General features: G+C 41.2%; 1 protein-coding gene across 2 annotated transcripts in view; it reads right to left on the bottom strand.

Moving 5' to 3' along the window:
• Nucleotides 1–5,787: 5,787 nt before the first annotated feature.
• cxxc4 (CXXC finger 4) overlaps nt 5,788–16,012 on the bottom strand; it is a 32,660-nt gene continuing 22,435 nt past the window's right edge. For both annotated transcript variants that reach the window (XM_086084011.1, XM_086084012.1), the window contains exon 3: nt 5,788–8,208. In XM_086084011.1, the coding sequence (XP_085940137.1) occupies nt 8,164–8,208 (45 nt within the window). In that variant the 3' untranslated portion in view covers nt 5,788–8,163. The remainder of the gene's footprint in view (nt 8,209–16,012) is intronic.

Here is a 16,012-nt window from a genome sequence, read left to right as displayed (position 1 = left end):
GTTACCTATTTCCTCAGCACAGCTGATGTCATCTTCAGACGACAGCAAGTGAAAAAAAAAACGTTTTTAAAGATATTAATTGTAAGTTAAAATTAAAAAAATATCTAATATTGCGTTTTAATGTGGGTATTTTCAGTTTCCATTGGAGGTGCCAAAAACTGAAATGGAAAGTATCCACGTTAAAGCACCTCATGATTCTCGATCGTCTTTTTGAGACGTGTGGTCTGACGAGTCACGGCCCTGTGGATAATCTCATCACCGATCATTTTCAGACCACAAGCTACAACCTAACTTTCTGAACATCCGAATCCACTCGCCGCCCCGGTGTTTTTTTTTTTTTGTTGCAAATTTTCCTGTTTCAGTCACGGTGTGTTAGTGATGGGCGGGGGGTGTTTTTTTCACCCCCCCTCCCTGCTCTTAAGTGTGTACCAGCGCTTCTACGGCCTGTCATATTGCATCAGCGTGCTGCTGATTACTTCCACCTTGTCTCCTTCGTCAGGAAATGATTGTGACACGCACTCACACCCGGCTTTTCCCCTGCATCAATATGCGTGCCGTGGAGAAAAAACTGTGCAGGGTAAATAAATAATGAAAGACAAGGCTGGAGGAAGAGGAGGGAGGAGGAAGGATGGGGTGGGGGTGGGGGGGTTGCTCTTTCGCCGTCTCGTTATGTGCGAGCACGGCCGCGTTCTCGCAGTGTGCCTTCGCCTCATGCTGGGGCACACAATGTTCGGGGGGGGAAAAAAATGCATGGAGGAAATGGGAAAGGTTTGCTCAAATGAGACGTCACATGCTCATTGGGGTGGAATCAAAGTGACACGTTCATTTGACTTCCGTCCCTCACTGTTAACATGCTAATTCTTACAAATGTGCGTGGGAGACGAAAGGTGCAACCCGGTGTGCCCGAGAGAACGCCGAGGGAAATAAATACGATATTGATACAGTGGCTACCAATAAATATACGTCAAGAGAGTCCAAATTTCAAGTTGCGCACCTTTGATGTAGTACCACATTGTACCACAAACATACTGGGCAGCGCTGAGCTCTACTGGATGTCGATACAGCGTCATTAAGAGCAAGACAGGGCAGGAAAGTTCCTCTACTAAATTGCTGTAATAGTCGTTTCCACATGTGACTTTGAAATAATAAATATGCATATCATACCACAAGATACAAACAAGAAGGTCAAAGTACAGAGATAAGGAACTAATATTTTTTAACAACGTTTTATGGACTGGTGAGACCGAGATGAACCTCTACCAAAATGATGGCAAGGCACGGTGGACGTAAGGCCACCTTCATCCGTTTTAATCAGTGAGTCCAAATCAACTTGAATGGGTTACTAATACACGTACAATTGCTGAAAAACACATCAGAGTGAAAAATTTTATTTCATCACAATGGTAAAAAGTAGGGGGTGGGAATCTTTGAATGTCTCACGATTCGATTTTTTTGGGTGTGCGATTCGATTCAGAATAAATTTTTCAAAATTCATTCGTAACGATCTAGTCCAGTCTGACTCGCTAATGCTAATTAGCGCTCTACTCGCGGCACTTTTATCACTCAAAAGAATGGCTTCACGCTGCAAAAAAAAAAGAAAAAGAAAAAAAAGAAAAAGACGACTTTTATTGGAATAACTTGATCGGGACTTTTCCCTTCTACTCTAATGTGGCTACAACTTAACAGTGTATCAGACCGCGTGGAACCACACTACCCCTAAGTGGGCAAATCATAAACAGCGCTCCCAATAAAGGCACGCACAAACAGGGACAAGGAGAGACAGTATAAAATAATTTAAATAAAATCGATTTTGGGACATTTTAAATCAATTCTGAATCGTACTAAAAGAGAATCACGATTCCTATGAGAATCAATTTTTTGGCACACCCCTAGTAAAAAGAGTGCACTTAATCTACACCATATGTTGTCCAAAAAGTGTTGCCAACTCCCCAGTAAGGAATAGGGATGTAACGATATCCAAACATCACGACACCATATCACGATATGAAGGTCACGATATGATAATTATCACGATATTGTGGCAGTTTTAATATCGTGATGTCACGATATTGCCGTTAATGCCACATCCCTAGTAAGGAAAGTAGCTATAGGCTGTAAGTCGCTAGAAGTTGCTAAATGATGATGCATGTAATGGTAATGGACGCTGTTATAGGAGAGAGAAATAAAATTGTGGTAGAGGCAAAAAGTGAATGAAAAACCAGAAAAGTCACTCGATTTTGAGTCAGGTTTCCATCCAATTAGCGAATTTAATGAAAATGCGCAAACTGGACATGTGACTTATGCTCGTTTCCATGTTCTTCTTTTGCGAATATTGAAAGGGGACTCCGCCGCTGTAGGTGGCGCTATACACCTTAGAGATGTGATCCACCAGTAATTTAAAAGAAGAAGAGCAGGAAGCGACTGCGCCGTGCGATGATGTTGTATGAGTTGTCTTTTGTAATTCTTATCAACCGTAGCGTTGCTTTGCTAATTTCCATTTAAAATAACATTAATACTTGCTTTTTAAATTAATTTCTGCAAACGTGCGCGTGACGTAATATCCGGTCAAAACGTGCGTCGTGTATCTGGTCTTGCCAGCGCTTATTCGCAAAACCTGCTTCCATAAGCCAAAATTAGCATTTTGCTTTTTTAGATACACTTCAAAATCCACCCAACCCAAGGTCTTCTTTTGGACCAATTTCAAATCCATCCACTCCCGTCGAAACAGCTGTTAGCTAGCGGGAAGCTAACCTGGGTATTTTGTCTCCGTCGCTAAGACGGCGTGAGAGTCCATCAGCGAGTTCTGTGGTTTTCTATGGTCCGGGAGGGGGGGGGGGGGGGGGGGTATGAAGGTAACAAGAGAGAGGACGTTAAGCTAGCTTAAACTGTTTAGTGTGTAATGTTTGTAATGGAGTCGAAGGTTTTCATTTTACTATCAAAACTTTTTTTTCCCCTTAATGATTACTTTTCCTCAACGTCTGCTCAGCTCGCTCCCCGCCATCAAATGACTTCATCTCCCGGGGATCCCGTTTTATTTGTCCTGCCGCTATAGCTCAGGTATAGCGTCAGCAAACACAGAATATTTCATGTGAGAGCGGTTCAGATTGAGTTCACCGTGGGAAAACATCTATTTCTGCAACCGCCCTGGAAGGAGGAGGAGAGAAAAAAAAAAAATCTAAAAGTTCTATATTTGCAAAAGGGTATTTTTTTTTCCTTCTAATTTGTTGCTCATGTGACTTGAGCAACAGGTGAGTTTATATCTACTTGAAGACATCCAGGGTTGTGCAGGCGCTCCACTGATACTGCATGGGACAGAAATGGTCTCATCTAACAAGCAACATGGCCGAACTGCAAATGGGCAACGGAACAGAAAATGGACGACGGGTCGGATGTACGCAAATCCGCGGTTGAATGGCCATCTCCGTACTCTGAAAACCAAAGCATAACGACACTTTTTCTTCCTCCCTCATTGCAAAAACATGCTCGCCAGGTTAATTGTTGTCGTTTTAAGTGTGAAAAACAATAATGTAACAAAAAACGCTTCAATTAAACAAAAATGAAAATGGGCCATTCCACCAAATCAGCACCATTAGCAAATACAGTCAAATGCATAAATGCATGATAAAATGAATCGGAAAATATGATTGTTTTTTTAAATAAAGTCCCCTGTGCATTAATCTGGTGGTGTTTTTAATAGATACATTATAAAATATTAATTTAAAGCACTTTTAACACTGGGGGGGAAAAAAAAGGGATTTGTTGCCTGTTTGCTAGACTTTACCATGAAATATTATACTTTTAATTATTTTGAAATGTTATATATTTTAAATATTTCTGTTACTCCTTACCCCAATTACTCATACTATACAATTTTTTTTAATAAGATCACACTTTAGTCACGTCTGTTACACTAACAATTAATCCCCCTAAAAATGATGGATTATTATTATTATTTTGAAAGATACATAATTCACAGGAAATCATATAATTTATCATTTGCAGGCCACGTGAAGGTGAAAGTACATACAGTAAATTCAGTCCATTTATTTTTCTGTACATTTGTTAAGGGTTTAACTTTAAATTGAGGGGTTAAACGTTCGGCATCTGCACATTTAGAGTACAGTACTGTAGTTTATTATCATCACTGTTGGATGGAAACTTCCAATGTATACATTTTTTTCTCTCCCACAAATTGGTCTAAATTGATTCATGGTCAGGTCCAACTTTTGTCTATATATCCATAAATGTTGAAAATGGTTTAATTTCTTTGAGGATGCCATGAAAACATGCCCTTTTTGTTTTTTTTCCTGACAAGTGATGGTTTGGGAGTGATTTGTGCGTCATCAGATTTAGAGGTGGAAAAAAAGGCAGACGTTTGTTTTTTGGACAGTTACAACAAGCAAATGGCAGATTAGGTGTAATGGCTTGGTTTGTCCAGATGTTAGCATGTGAAAGACAAAGGACAGCAGGACCAACAGAGGGGGTTGTCCACAAATCTCTCAATCAGTGAAAAAAAAAAAAAGTCTTTAGCCGGGAAAATGCACCAGACACGGATCAACCCGCAACCCGTTTCCTCAGTACTGTATTATACAGAGCCACCACAACTCCCATTTACATTTCATCGAGTTTACCAGCAGTGGAAACGTAAACCAGATTTACCATTCAAAGCTTGCTTTGAAAAACGTGGCTGGTACCCTGAGGTACGCCAATTTTTGGTACAATTCGAGCCCCAATAATGTAAAGAAAATTCACCCCAAAAATCTGGCGCTAGCTTGGTTTTCAATGCCATGACAGAAAAGGTCAAATGTGCATTCGGTTGTTTCTACTTCCTGTTGACATTTTTGTAACCGAAGGACTTCGATCTGGACCTTGTTGTTTTTAACGACTCGATATTCGACTGGCACATCTCTCAGAGCCGTCCGAATATTTTCCATACATTTTCAACACGAAAACTCGGCCTTCTGTGTGAATTCATTTTCTTCCACAGGAAATCGCCCAGTTCAGCTTTTGTCACTTCCTGCCAGGAGGACGAAGCACATCATCTGATCACCACCAGAAGCCTGACGACTTTTAATCCCAAACACAGAGGGTGTGTGTGTGTGTGTGTGTGTGTGGCGGTGGGGGGGATTAAAGCAGTCTGTGATATTATTTAATCTCGCCGGCCAGGGAGCGGGCAAACGAGTTATCCGCCCTCTGATGACCGGCGAGGGAGCAAAGGGGGAGGGCGGCGGCGGCGGCGATCGAATGCACAAGACGCCACACTGCCGTCAACGTGGCGGGTTTGCAAGGAGCTCAATTTGGGTGATTGCGAGCGGCGGCGCAGTCAGTCCTGGATGATTTCCTCCTCAACAGCCCCCCCACAGCCCCCCACCCGCCGCCCCTGCCTGAATCCCAAAGACCCGGCAATCACTCTGATGCTGGCGCTATCTCAGGAGCACATCTCGCCTTCCTTAACCCCCCCCCCCCTCCCTCCCTCACACAGTACCCGCCATCATCCTCAGCCCCCCCTCAACTCTTCTCTACGCATTCTAGCATGACAAACCGCATGGGATTTCGCTCGTCCTTTAAAGTCTGCTGCCTCCGGGAAGCACTCTTCCCCGGCGCAGCGTTTTAGTATTCCCGGGAATACGTGACTGGGGAGGCAAAACGACAGCGTTAGTTTCATCCCATCAACTCCACGTCAACGGGCGGGTGGTGGATAAAAATCAAATAAAAACAACAATGACGACTTATCATCAGCGGATCTTAATTAATCCCGTTCTTCCGGATCCAATGTCAGCAAAAACGTACTTGAAGTTATTTTATTAGAACACATAAAAGCATCACAACAACAATATACAAATTCTTAAGTCGTCTTTAAAACGGAAAAAACACGTTTGCACATGCAACAACAGGGTTCAGGACAATGAGGAACCGAGGCTGGATTCACACTGCGCGCTTTCAGAGACAATTCCGATTTGTGGCGCAATTCAGAAATGCCTTACGACAGTGTAAATTGAAAAAGAAATGCAATTCATTTCAATATAACTATTTATCCCCCAATTAAGAAAATGCAGGGAATCAGATACATACGTATCGACACGCACCAACGCGAGTGCTGTGAAAACGCACGGATCAGCAATTCAGCTTGCCGTCATCGAAACACACTTATTTAACAACGCATTCATAATAACAATAACCTATTCGATTCTAATCTTGTGACATCTTAACTCATTCACTGCCATTGACAGCTATAGTCGACAAAAATTAATTTGAACAATTCCTATTAGTTTAACTTTATTTTTTTCCATTTTTGTAGAGTATAAAAACCTAGATTTTTTTTGGTATATTTAAAACAGATATAAAATTTGTGATTAATCGTGAGTTAACTAGTGAAGTCTTGCGATTAATTACGATTACAAATTTTAATCGCCTGATGCCCCTCATTTTTAATAATCTTTTCTTTAAAAAATAAATAATATAATAATATAATTGTTTTTTGTTTGTTTTAAAAAAAGAAAGAAAAGATTATTAAAAATTAGGGGCGTCAGGTGAGTAAATTTTTTTAAACTGTAATTAATCGCGATTAATTACTTATATCTGTTCTAATACAATAAAAAAAGTTTTCATAATCTTAACAAAAATTTAAAAAAATAATTCAAATGAATTTTTGACGTCTATAGCCGACAATGGCAGTGAATGAGTTAAGAGTGTTATAGAAAATATGTAAATAGGTGAATTTTTTGATTCACAAAAAAGGAATAGGATTCATTAATATAGACTCCAGACCGTTATGAGTATTCACTCAGATTACTCACCTATACAGAGAACCAATACCTCTAGTACTTTTGATATATAAAATTTCATTTAACACGACAAAAACTGTGAACAAAGCCCTTTCTTCCTGACAGATGACGTGTCAATCTGCTGCAGTACAGCGCCAACTACTGCCAAGGAGGACTTACTGTCAGATTATTTTTGCCTCAAATATATCGGTAGTATCGGTGGCTTCCACGAGTACCTAATTATCGGCCCGATACTGACACCTGGTAAAATGCAATTTGAAGAAATTTTATCCGGTAGGTGTGCGTCCAATCTGTCCATTAATAAATAAATCAATGTCAGGGATGAGCTAGCCTAGTTTAGCTAAACTCTAATATTGGTTACTTGTTTCATCGGCCTCTACCAAGTAGAAGTCACTTGAAATGTATCTGGAAACGGAACATAGGCTTGAAATCGGAATTGTGCCCTTTGACCTGCAGTGTGAATTCAGCCTTATTGGATCATTTTTGGGGATGAGAGTGGGGAGCGTCGCTCCCCCCCACCCTCACAAACCCCTGCAGCTCCAGAACAACACCTGATATGTTCAATATGTATAAGTGTACTTTCATTGGTGTCAAACGGGAAAAGGTTCAATGACGATGCCATCGCTGACATCCATCCTTTTTTTTTTTTCTTCTTTTAAATACACCTCCAACCTCTTCCATCAGGATCTCTCCAGTGAAATAAATGCTCAGTTTTTTTTAAAGTGCAACTCGCCACACAAGACAATGTGCCCTGTACAGTAGCGAGTCATCACAAATCGAAAGAAAAAAGGGGAGGGGGAAAAAAAAAAGCCATTCTTGCCTCGTCGAGACAAAAAAAAAAAAAGTTGATGCTGAAATGGCTTCCGGATGATTCCTGGGAAGTGAAAAAAGAGAAATGGCGGGGGGGGGGGGGGGGCGGGGGGGGAAAGTTGAATAATTATTGCTCCAGAGTAAAGTGTGTTGCGTTTCTCGTCAATCCCCCGCCCTTCCCGTAGGGACGGCTTGTGTGTGTTTCCAAAAAGATTGTCCTTTTTCCAGTCCTTTCTTTACACGAGCTCGGCGGCGGCGGCGGCTCATTCCCGCCCGGCCGCGAACACTGAAAACACATTCATAAGACACCAAAAATATACATTATGATACTGTCAAAAGGTACAATAATTACACCGAAAAGAAACAACACCCAGTATGTTTTTGTCAACTCTCCGTCCCGTCCCGTTATGTCCACTTTGTATTCCGTCCTCCGGTCCACGTGTGTGTGTGTATCGTGTGTGAGCGTGTGTGCGTTTCGGGGGGGCGTTTTGGGTAACGTGCTCCGAGCAGACGGCCCGCGGTCGATCGGGACCTCCTGCCGGGTGATGGACGACGGCGGCTGGCGTCTCTAGAAGAACCACCGGAACGCTTCGCCATTAGAGACCGGCGTCCTCTGCGGGGGAGACACAAGGCGGGGATGCACGTTACTCACATGGTCAAGCGACACAAAGGAACATTTTATTCGTATTTTTTTACTCCAGGGCTTCGTCAACATCTGGTGTTTATTTCAAAGTGAGCAAAGGTTCGATTAGCAAAGGCGGCATTGGCACCTGAGAGTATTCAGGACTGACGAGGAATTTCAGTTTGACAGGCATTTAATTGTACATTTAATAAAATAATAAGCAGACCAATAACAGGCATGCTAGGTAGCTGTAGCTAACATCGGCTTGCGATTAATTCCAATTAAAAATTGTAATCGCCTGACGCCCCTAATTTTTTAATAATCTTTTTTTTTTTGAATCGCAAGGCAATACATTTTTTAAATTATAATTAATCACATGACTTCAGTAATTAACTCACGATTAATCACAAATTTTATATCTGTTCTAAATGTACAATTTTTTTTGGAGGGGGTTCATAGTCTTATTAACAAAACTATAAAACTAATAGAAATAGTTAAAATGAATTTTTTTAATACAACAAACAATGCACAAACAAAACCAAGCAGTCCGTGGGAGGGCGGCCATTTTGCCACTTGCTGTTGACTGAAAATGACATCACAGTTGTTCAGGGCTCAGGTAGGCTAACAACCAATCACAAGCTCACCTGTTTTCTTAGTTTGGTCATGAGATATTCACAAGCTGAGCCATGATTGGTTGTTACCTGAGCAACTGTGATGCCATTTTGAGTTGATAGCAAGTAGCAAAATGGCCGCCCTCCCACGGACTGCTTGGTTTTGTTTGTGCATTGTTTGTTGTATTAAAACAACTAAATAAATAAATACTTGCAAAAAAATTAATAAATGGCCGCCCTCCCGGAGCTTTAGCTTCCTGACTAAAAAATGGTGGATTTTGCTGCTTAATTCATATTTCACAAATGCTACATTCATCAGCATACTATGTTTAAACTAAACATATCATATTATTGTAAATATATTTTTTTACTTGACTGTGCCTTCTAACATAGTAATTGAAACATTATATGTACAGTTAGGTTATTGATAGTTTCTGACCGGGTAATCAGCTGGCAGATTTAAACAGATGATATGATTTTTTTTTTTAATTGGAAAAAATCGGCAGACTTTTTTCTTTCTTTTTTTACACATTAAGACATTACAGCATAAAACAAAGACAATGATTTTCCTCTCTGTTGTACAGTTAAATACTAAAAGACAAAATATGAAGAAAAAAAACTTTAAAACAATTTTTTTTATCCTGCCAAATATCGGAATTGGCCTAAAAAATTTATAATCCATATATCTGTCGGGCCCACCTTTTCAGTTAGTACACCAAGGCTCACAAAAAAACATTGTTTGGGCTGGTCCAAATTTCCACGCAACGTTGCTTTAAAAGCCTCCTTCATAAACAGGAAGTCATGACGACAAGGCCGGCGATGAACAAAAGCACTTAGTAAAAAATGTCAAAAACCCAGGGGGCCACTTTAGGCGGCGACAAGCACCAAAGCGAGCAAAGCGTTTCATCAGAGATCCAGCCAAGGTGATTACATCCACGCCCCACCTACACCCCCAAATAATCACCACGCCGCATGAAATATTCCATTCCAATTCCCAGGAAGCAACAATGAGGCATTTAATTACTGCGCGCTGCAGCCGCAGTGAGGGGGAACAGTGCATCATTTCAATTTGAGCCGGCGCCAACAGAAAGCTCCACGGCAGAGTGGCAGCCTCTCCTTTCCCAAACTCATTTAGAAGTCAGAGACATAAAATAGCGAAGCCTCCCACCAATCCCCATGACCAATTAGCGCTCTTTTTATTTTTTCTGCCCCCCCTCGCTCTCGTTTTTTTTTTCTTTTCTCCCTGCTGTTGAGTGGGAGGAAATGGTGCATAATCACAACTAAAATCACTTTAGCCTGAGTGGAGGGCAATTTTGCATTTTAATGCCCAGTGGCTTCTTAAAGGCATACTGATGAGTGCGCGCTCTTCCACGGACAGCACGTAAAAACAAAACTACGCCGGACGAGATCTTTTCTTCAGCGTGTGGCCCCGCCACTCCAATTTTGCGTTGGTCGCACTCATTAAGACTTGTAGGACTTATTTGTGAAAGACAACCACTTAGCGTGTTTTTGCGCTACATCAAACAACTCCCGCGTGTTTAATGGGCGCCCGGTCGCGGCGGGGCGCCGTCATCGCCAATTCCAAAAGTCACAAACTGACCAAGTGAGAAAAACAAAAAACAAAAAAAAAACATCACGCGCCTTTGAAGGCGAAACAACATCTCATGATGGGTGCCTTTTGGAAACAATTAAGACATACTAAAATTATACACAACAGATGCTAACTAACAAGCTAGCTGATAGCAGACGCAGAACGCCAAAAATGTGCACAATTAGGGGATAAAATACAAAACATAAAATAACTTGCAAACCAGCAAATGATTCTTAAATAAAACACACACATATATATATATATATATATTAAAACATTTTTTTAAAGGGATACTTGACTCAATGAGCCTTTTTCAGCAGTAAAAAGTTAATATTTTGTCTATATTTTATATGCTAGCTTCATTATTTTTCATGCACAATTGGTATCTTTAAAAACGACATTTTCCACTTGCTGTCGGCTGAAGATGACATCACCTGCGCTGAGGAACTAGGTAACCACCAATCACGGCTTACTTTACTGACCAAACCCAGAAAATAGGTGAGAAATGCCAAATATCAGTTTACTGATATTCAGCAGTTGAAAAAAATGCAAGGGGATTTACTCGGTGACAGCAACACGTTCTGAGAGTTTACAATGGGTCAACATAGAAGATTTGGATGTTAGAAATGACGCACGGGTAACTATTTTGAGCAGTGGCGTAAAGACGTCGTGACGCAGCATGCTCAGGTACTGCCATATTTTCATTCAATCGCTTACGACCTCAAAGTGTTCGTATCAATATTTACTGTAATTATGACTCCACATTAGCAGTAATCGTACATGCACACGTGGCTGTACCAAATGGGACATTTTGGTCTTGAGTGTGATGCTCTTTTAAGTGTGATGCTCTTTAAGAGCTCGTGGAGAGCAAGGTGAGGTGAGAATGTTTGTGTCAATCCATATCCTCACATTGATCAGTCGCCGGCGGAGGTGCGGCGGGCCAGAGGCGATAATGACCCTGATCTGGGCGCTCGGCATGTCTTCGTTTTGTTAACTTTTCGCCGTATCGATCCGGTGAGGCTCGAGTGGCCGGTGGGAATCGCACGCTGTGGCCTCGCCTCGCCACGTCGGGAAGGAGGAAGGCTCAATTAGCACACTTTGCCGGCAGAGGCCAGAGGGAGGGAAAAAGCCGCTAATAGAGGACATCCGTCCATCCATTTTCTGTCGCGCTTATATCAGGGTTGCGGGTGAGCTGGAGCCGATCCCAGCTGATTTTGGCGCGAAAGGCGGGGCACACCCTGGACTGGTCCTACTACCATCCACACTTATAGACATTTTGGAGCTTTCAAATTCAAGCCCACAGGCTGACACATCACATTATGTGGCCCACTAATGCAAGTGATATTTGCTGATAAATGGGTTTGTTCTTTCCATTTTAGCAGAAAATCTGAACCAAATTTGGATTGATTATTATTATTTTACTTTTAATAGACAACATTCCAAGCATATTTTTCACCAAATCCCTTTGGAAGATAAGCTGAATGCATGCCATGATTTTCATTCTGATTTCATATAACACAAAACAAATTAACTTGTTCATTCCCAGCCATTTTCACTGAAGCAACCCCCTTCACTCCCGGCTATTGCACTGGATTTTGACTGACTTTGCAAGGCCCACAGAATATTGTGTTCTATTGTTATAAAAAACAAAGAAAGAAAATAAGTACATTTCTATCTACAATTAGCATTAGAATATAGCTAGGTTTCATCATTATTCACAAATCTGTTTCAAACAGTGGGGGAAACAGCTTGTTTCCCAGCTTGCCCTGGTTGGTTTCTTATACTCTGCTGCCACCAGCTGGCCGTTTTTCTAATAACTACCATTGCTTCATGCATTTTCTTCAGTCCAGAGGCTGCATCAAAGCCTTCTGTATGCTATAGCATAACCCCCCCCCCCCCACACACACACACATAAAAACGTCTTTAAAATAGAACGTATTTATACGTTTCTGGGAGCAAATGAGTAATGCCACCTTAATGTAGGTATGTTTCATTGAAATGAGTAAATTACATCAATCCCCCTCCCAAAAAAACACAATTCTTCTGTTACGCGTTTACAAATAAATAAATAAAAAACAGTTGACCCATGCTATTTGAAGGGCAGAGGGACCGGGGCGGCCTGCATGTCGCGAAAAGCCGCATCTAATTGTCGCCCATCGAAAAGCAATGAAAAAAATAAAATAAATTCAACCCGCAAAAATTCTAAAAATAAACATTCAATATATGTTTTCCATTAAAAAAAAGGAGGGGGGGTGCAACAGAAAAAAGTAATCGAATCGTGAGTATGCGAGAATGTCAAGAAATTAATTGGTTCGATAAAGTTTAATTGCTGTGTGCATTGGAATTTTTGTGTGTTGAATGTGTGCCTTTAAGGGGCGTGGCCTAGTGAGGGCCGACAGGGATTAGATATGTTTTTTCAGTGTGAAGGTGAGCTTCTTACAAGTAGCCTGTTCTCATTTTGTATTTCTGTGTTTGTCCCTTTCAATTAACGGCTCAAAGTGCATTTGCAGCTGTGGCTTTCCTTGCCCACTTGCAAGGACATTATAGAACCTTAATTGCTTCTTTTTTCCCCTCCACTTTACAGTGTATCTGAATCTTGTAACAAAAAAATCAATCGAGCAACGGCACATATTTTGGGGCACAATGTGATTGACCCCCCCCCCCCCACCCCTCCCCCCGCATTTGGTCTTCTATCAACCGAATTGCATGTATGTTGCGGGGATATGGGAGGAATCCGGATTACTGGGAAAAAAACTCACGCAAGCACAGAAACAACATGCAAACGGAACAAAGGAAGACTGCAGTTGAGATTCTAACCCAAAATCTCAGAACTGTGAAGAAGACACGCTAAACACTCCAAATAGGACAAAAAGAGGAAATCGCCAGAGACGGAACAGGCAAGGGCAAAGAACGGGAAGGGTCGACGCGGGCGCGACACCCTGAGGTTTCACCTCGAATCAAGACGGCGTGGCAGCAGCTCAGCCCCTCGTGAACGCGGCGGCGTGTGCAGCAGAGCATACATAACAAGGCGGCTGCGACCGCACACGCAGCGGGAAGACAATTTCCCGCTCCGGCGGCGAAGTATCGACGGGCCGAGCGGCGTCTCTCGACCTCAAATGAAGCGCACGTCCACGGTAGACGGCGCATTCTAAATGCCAGCTTGCCGTGATAAAGACGAGGAAAGAAAGGGGGTAAAAATGACACGTGGCGGAAGAATTTGCCGCTGATTGCGGCTTAAGGTCTCTGGGCAGCCATGACACCATGTGATCCTGACTGAAGCTGGCAGGTGGGGCTGCAATGCCATCTGATTGAAGGCCGGCGGAAAGGAAAGAACAACTTGAATGCGAAAAGTCAAAGCCAAGCCACGCTTACACCAAGTCTGACCACCGCAGGACTTTAAGGCAGGACGGCTCATTTATGGTCTTCGTTATATTCGTACCTTCATTCATGTGGATTTGGTTCCTGGAAGCTTATGGCTACTGATCCAATGTTGCTGCATCGCCGGAATTCCAATAATCTGTTCCAGCCTCCCAAAGAACACCAGTATTTTTTTGTAGTATGTTTCTTTTTTTAAATATGGATAAATATCACTCTACAGTACTACTGTATACAAACAATAATAACAGTACGGCGACAACGAGGGATGCACAATAATATCTGTGGCCGATAAGTATCGGCAATTATCCACCAATTTGACAGAAATCCGCCGATAATAATATACATGCCACGTTGGTCCATCTGTTGTGGTTGTGGCTCCTCAACCCCTCCCCTCTCCTATGGTAGTGTCGCATATTTGTGTCGTGTGGGCTGTCTCCCCAATCAATTGAGTTACAATCACAGTTTGTTGTTGCATTTTTAAAACATGACTGTTTTGTTTTGGCAAACTCAAAAATGAGTTACTTGTTGTCTTTGAAGCAGATATGTCAATACAATTCAGCTTCATGGTGCTTTACACAATGTTTCAATGTATTTGTTAATTATAATTATAACGTTAATTTTGCAAACAATTATCGGTTTGCTTATCAGTTATCGCCATCAACACTTTCTAAATGATTGGTTTATATGTATCGGTTGGAAATAGCATTAACGTGCATCTCTAGCTACAACTAATGTTTATTTTAATAATCAATTCATCTGCCGATTTTTTTGTCGATTAATTAATGGGAAAAATAAGAAAAAAGTGTTAATTTCCATCCATCATTCTTTTTCAAATTAAGTTTGTAAATGTTTAGTGTTCCCTCGCTATAACGCGGTTAATTTTTTGTGGTCTCACTGTTTCGCGGATTTTTGTGTGTGCAATTTTGCATAGCTTTTTTTTTTTACAGTAAAATATAATGTATTTTATAAAATTAATGAAGGTTTGAACATTGAGAATGTTTAAACGAGAGAAATGGGAGAATATGTAACTGCCTCGATTAGAAAAGTGTATAAACTGTGTGGTGAGGGGTTTTAGAGCCTTAAAACATTTATAATAAATGTAAAATAAAGTTAACTACTTCACAAATTTCATTTATTGCAGGCATTTTTTGGAACCTAACCCCAGCGGAAAACAAGGGAACACTGTTTTTGCCACACTGGTTCATATTTTCCTCCAATTTAATGCTTTCATGCAGTCTCAGCAATTTGTTTTTCTATCATAGGACCCATTGTTAGAAAAAAAAAAATCTCAAAAAATCTGTACAAAAAAACGGAAAATGTGAGCATAAGACGACAATTACTTGAGAGGTAACCAATGTGAAATGATGGCGGCCGGATGTTGATAAGTTTGCTGCAACTATCTAGCGGTTGACCACCTGAACGTCACAGATTAGCAACCGGCAACACACAAAAAAAGAAATGGCTTATGCCTTGAAAAACTGGTAAATTGAGTCACTCATGAGTGAAGGTACCACCGCATTTTCCAGAAATGAGAATTATCAATACATGTGTAAATTCTCAGTCATCCGGGTCATTTGTTGAATTGAGGCAACTTGACTCTTTTTTTTTTTTTTCTTGAAGACGTTTCCCTTTTGGGTCTGAAGTGAAAAATCAATAAAGAACAAACGCAGAGTCCGCATATAAAAGACGACCCTTCAATTCTGAACTGAAGAAGCATTTTTGGATTAAATGTGAAATGTCTTCAACATCCAAGAGGGGTTGAGCATTTGCAGATTACCATGACGTGGATGATGGAAAATCGGTGAGCTTTCGGGCATGTTGACGCCTCCCAACAAGACGATTCATTAGCTGAAAAAATACCAACAGACTATTCCTATTCCAAGAGGGTCTTCGCACCGCCGGGTGCTTGGGCCTCACAGACCACCACCAGCTGCCTACAATTTTTCCTCACGTCATCTATAATTAATACCGCCACCAATGTTGCCATGTTTAAAGCTTACTCTTCATATTCGGGGTGATTTTATTTATATATATATTTTCAATGGAAGGATATGGGGCAGTGATGTTTACACTACTATTGGGCCTCGCCCCACAATAGCTTTTTTTTTTTAATGCTCTTTCTTTCTTTCTTTTTTTGTTTTCTCTGAGAGCTCAGTTCATTCGGTAATTTTACCGATTTGACATGTCATCATCATTGCTCTCTTTTTTAAATTAT

The sequence above is a fragment of the Leptonotus elevatus genome, chromosome 8 (genome assembly GCF_054856555.1).
Source record: "Leptonotus elevatus isolate MCC_2025b chromosome 8, RoL_Lele_1.0, whole genome shotgun sequence".
NCBI classification, from domain to species: domain Eukaryota; kingdom Metazoa; phylum Chordata; class Actinopteri; order Syngnathiformes; family Syngnathidae; genus Leptonotus; species Leptonotus elevatus.
This window is presented reverse-complemented; position numbering and strand designations above follow the sequence as displayed.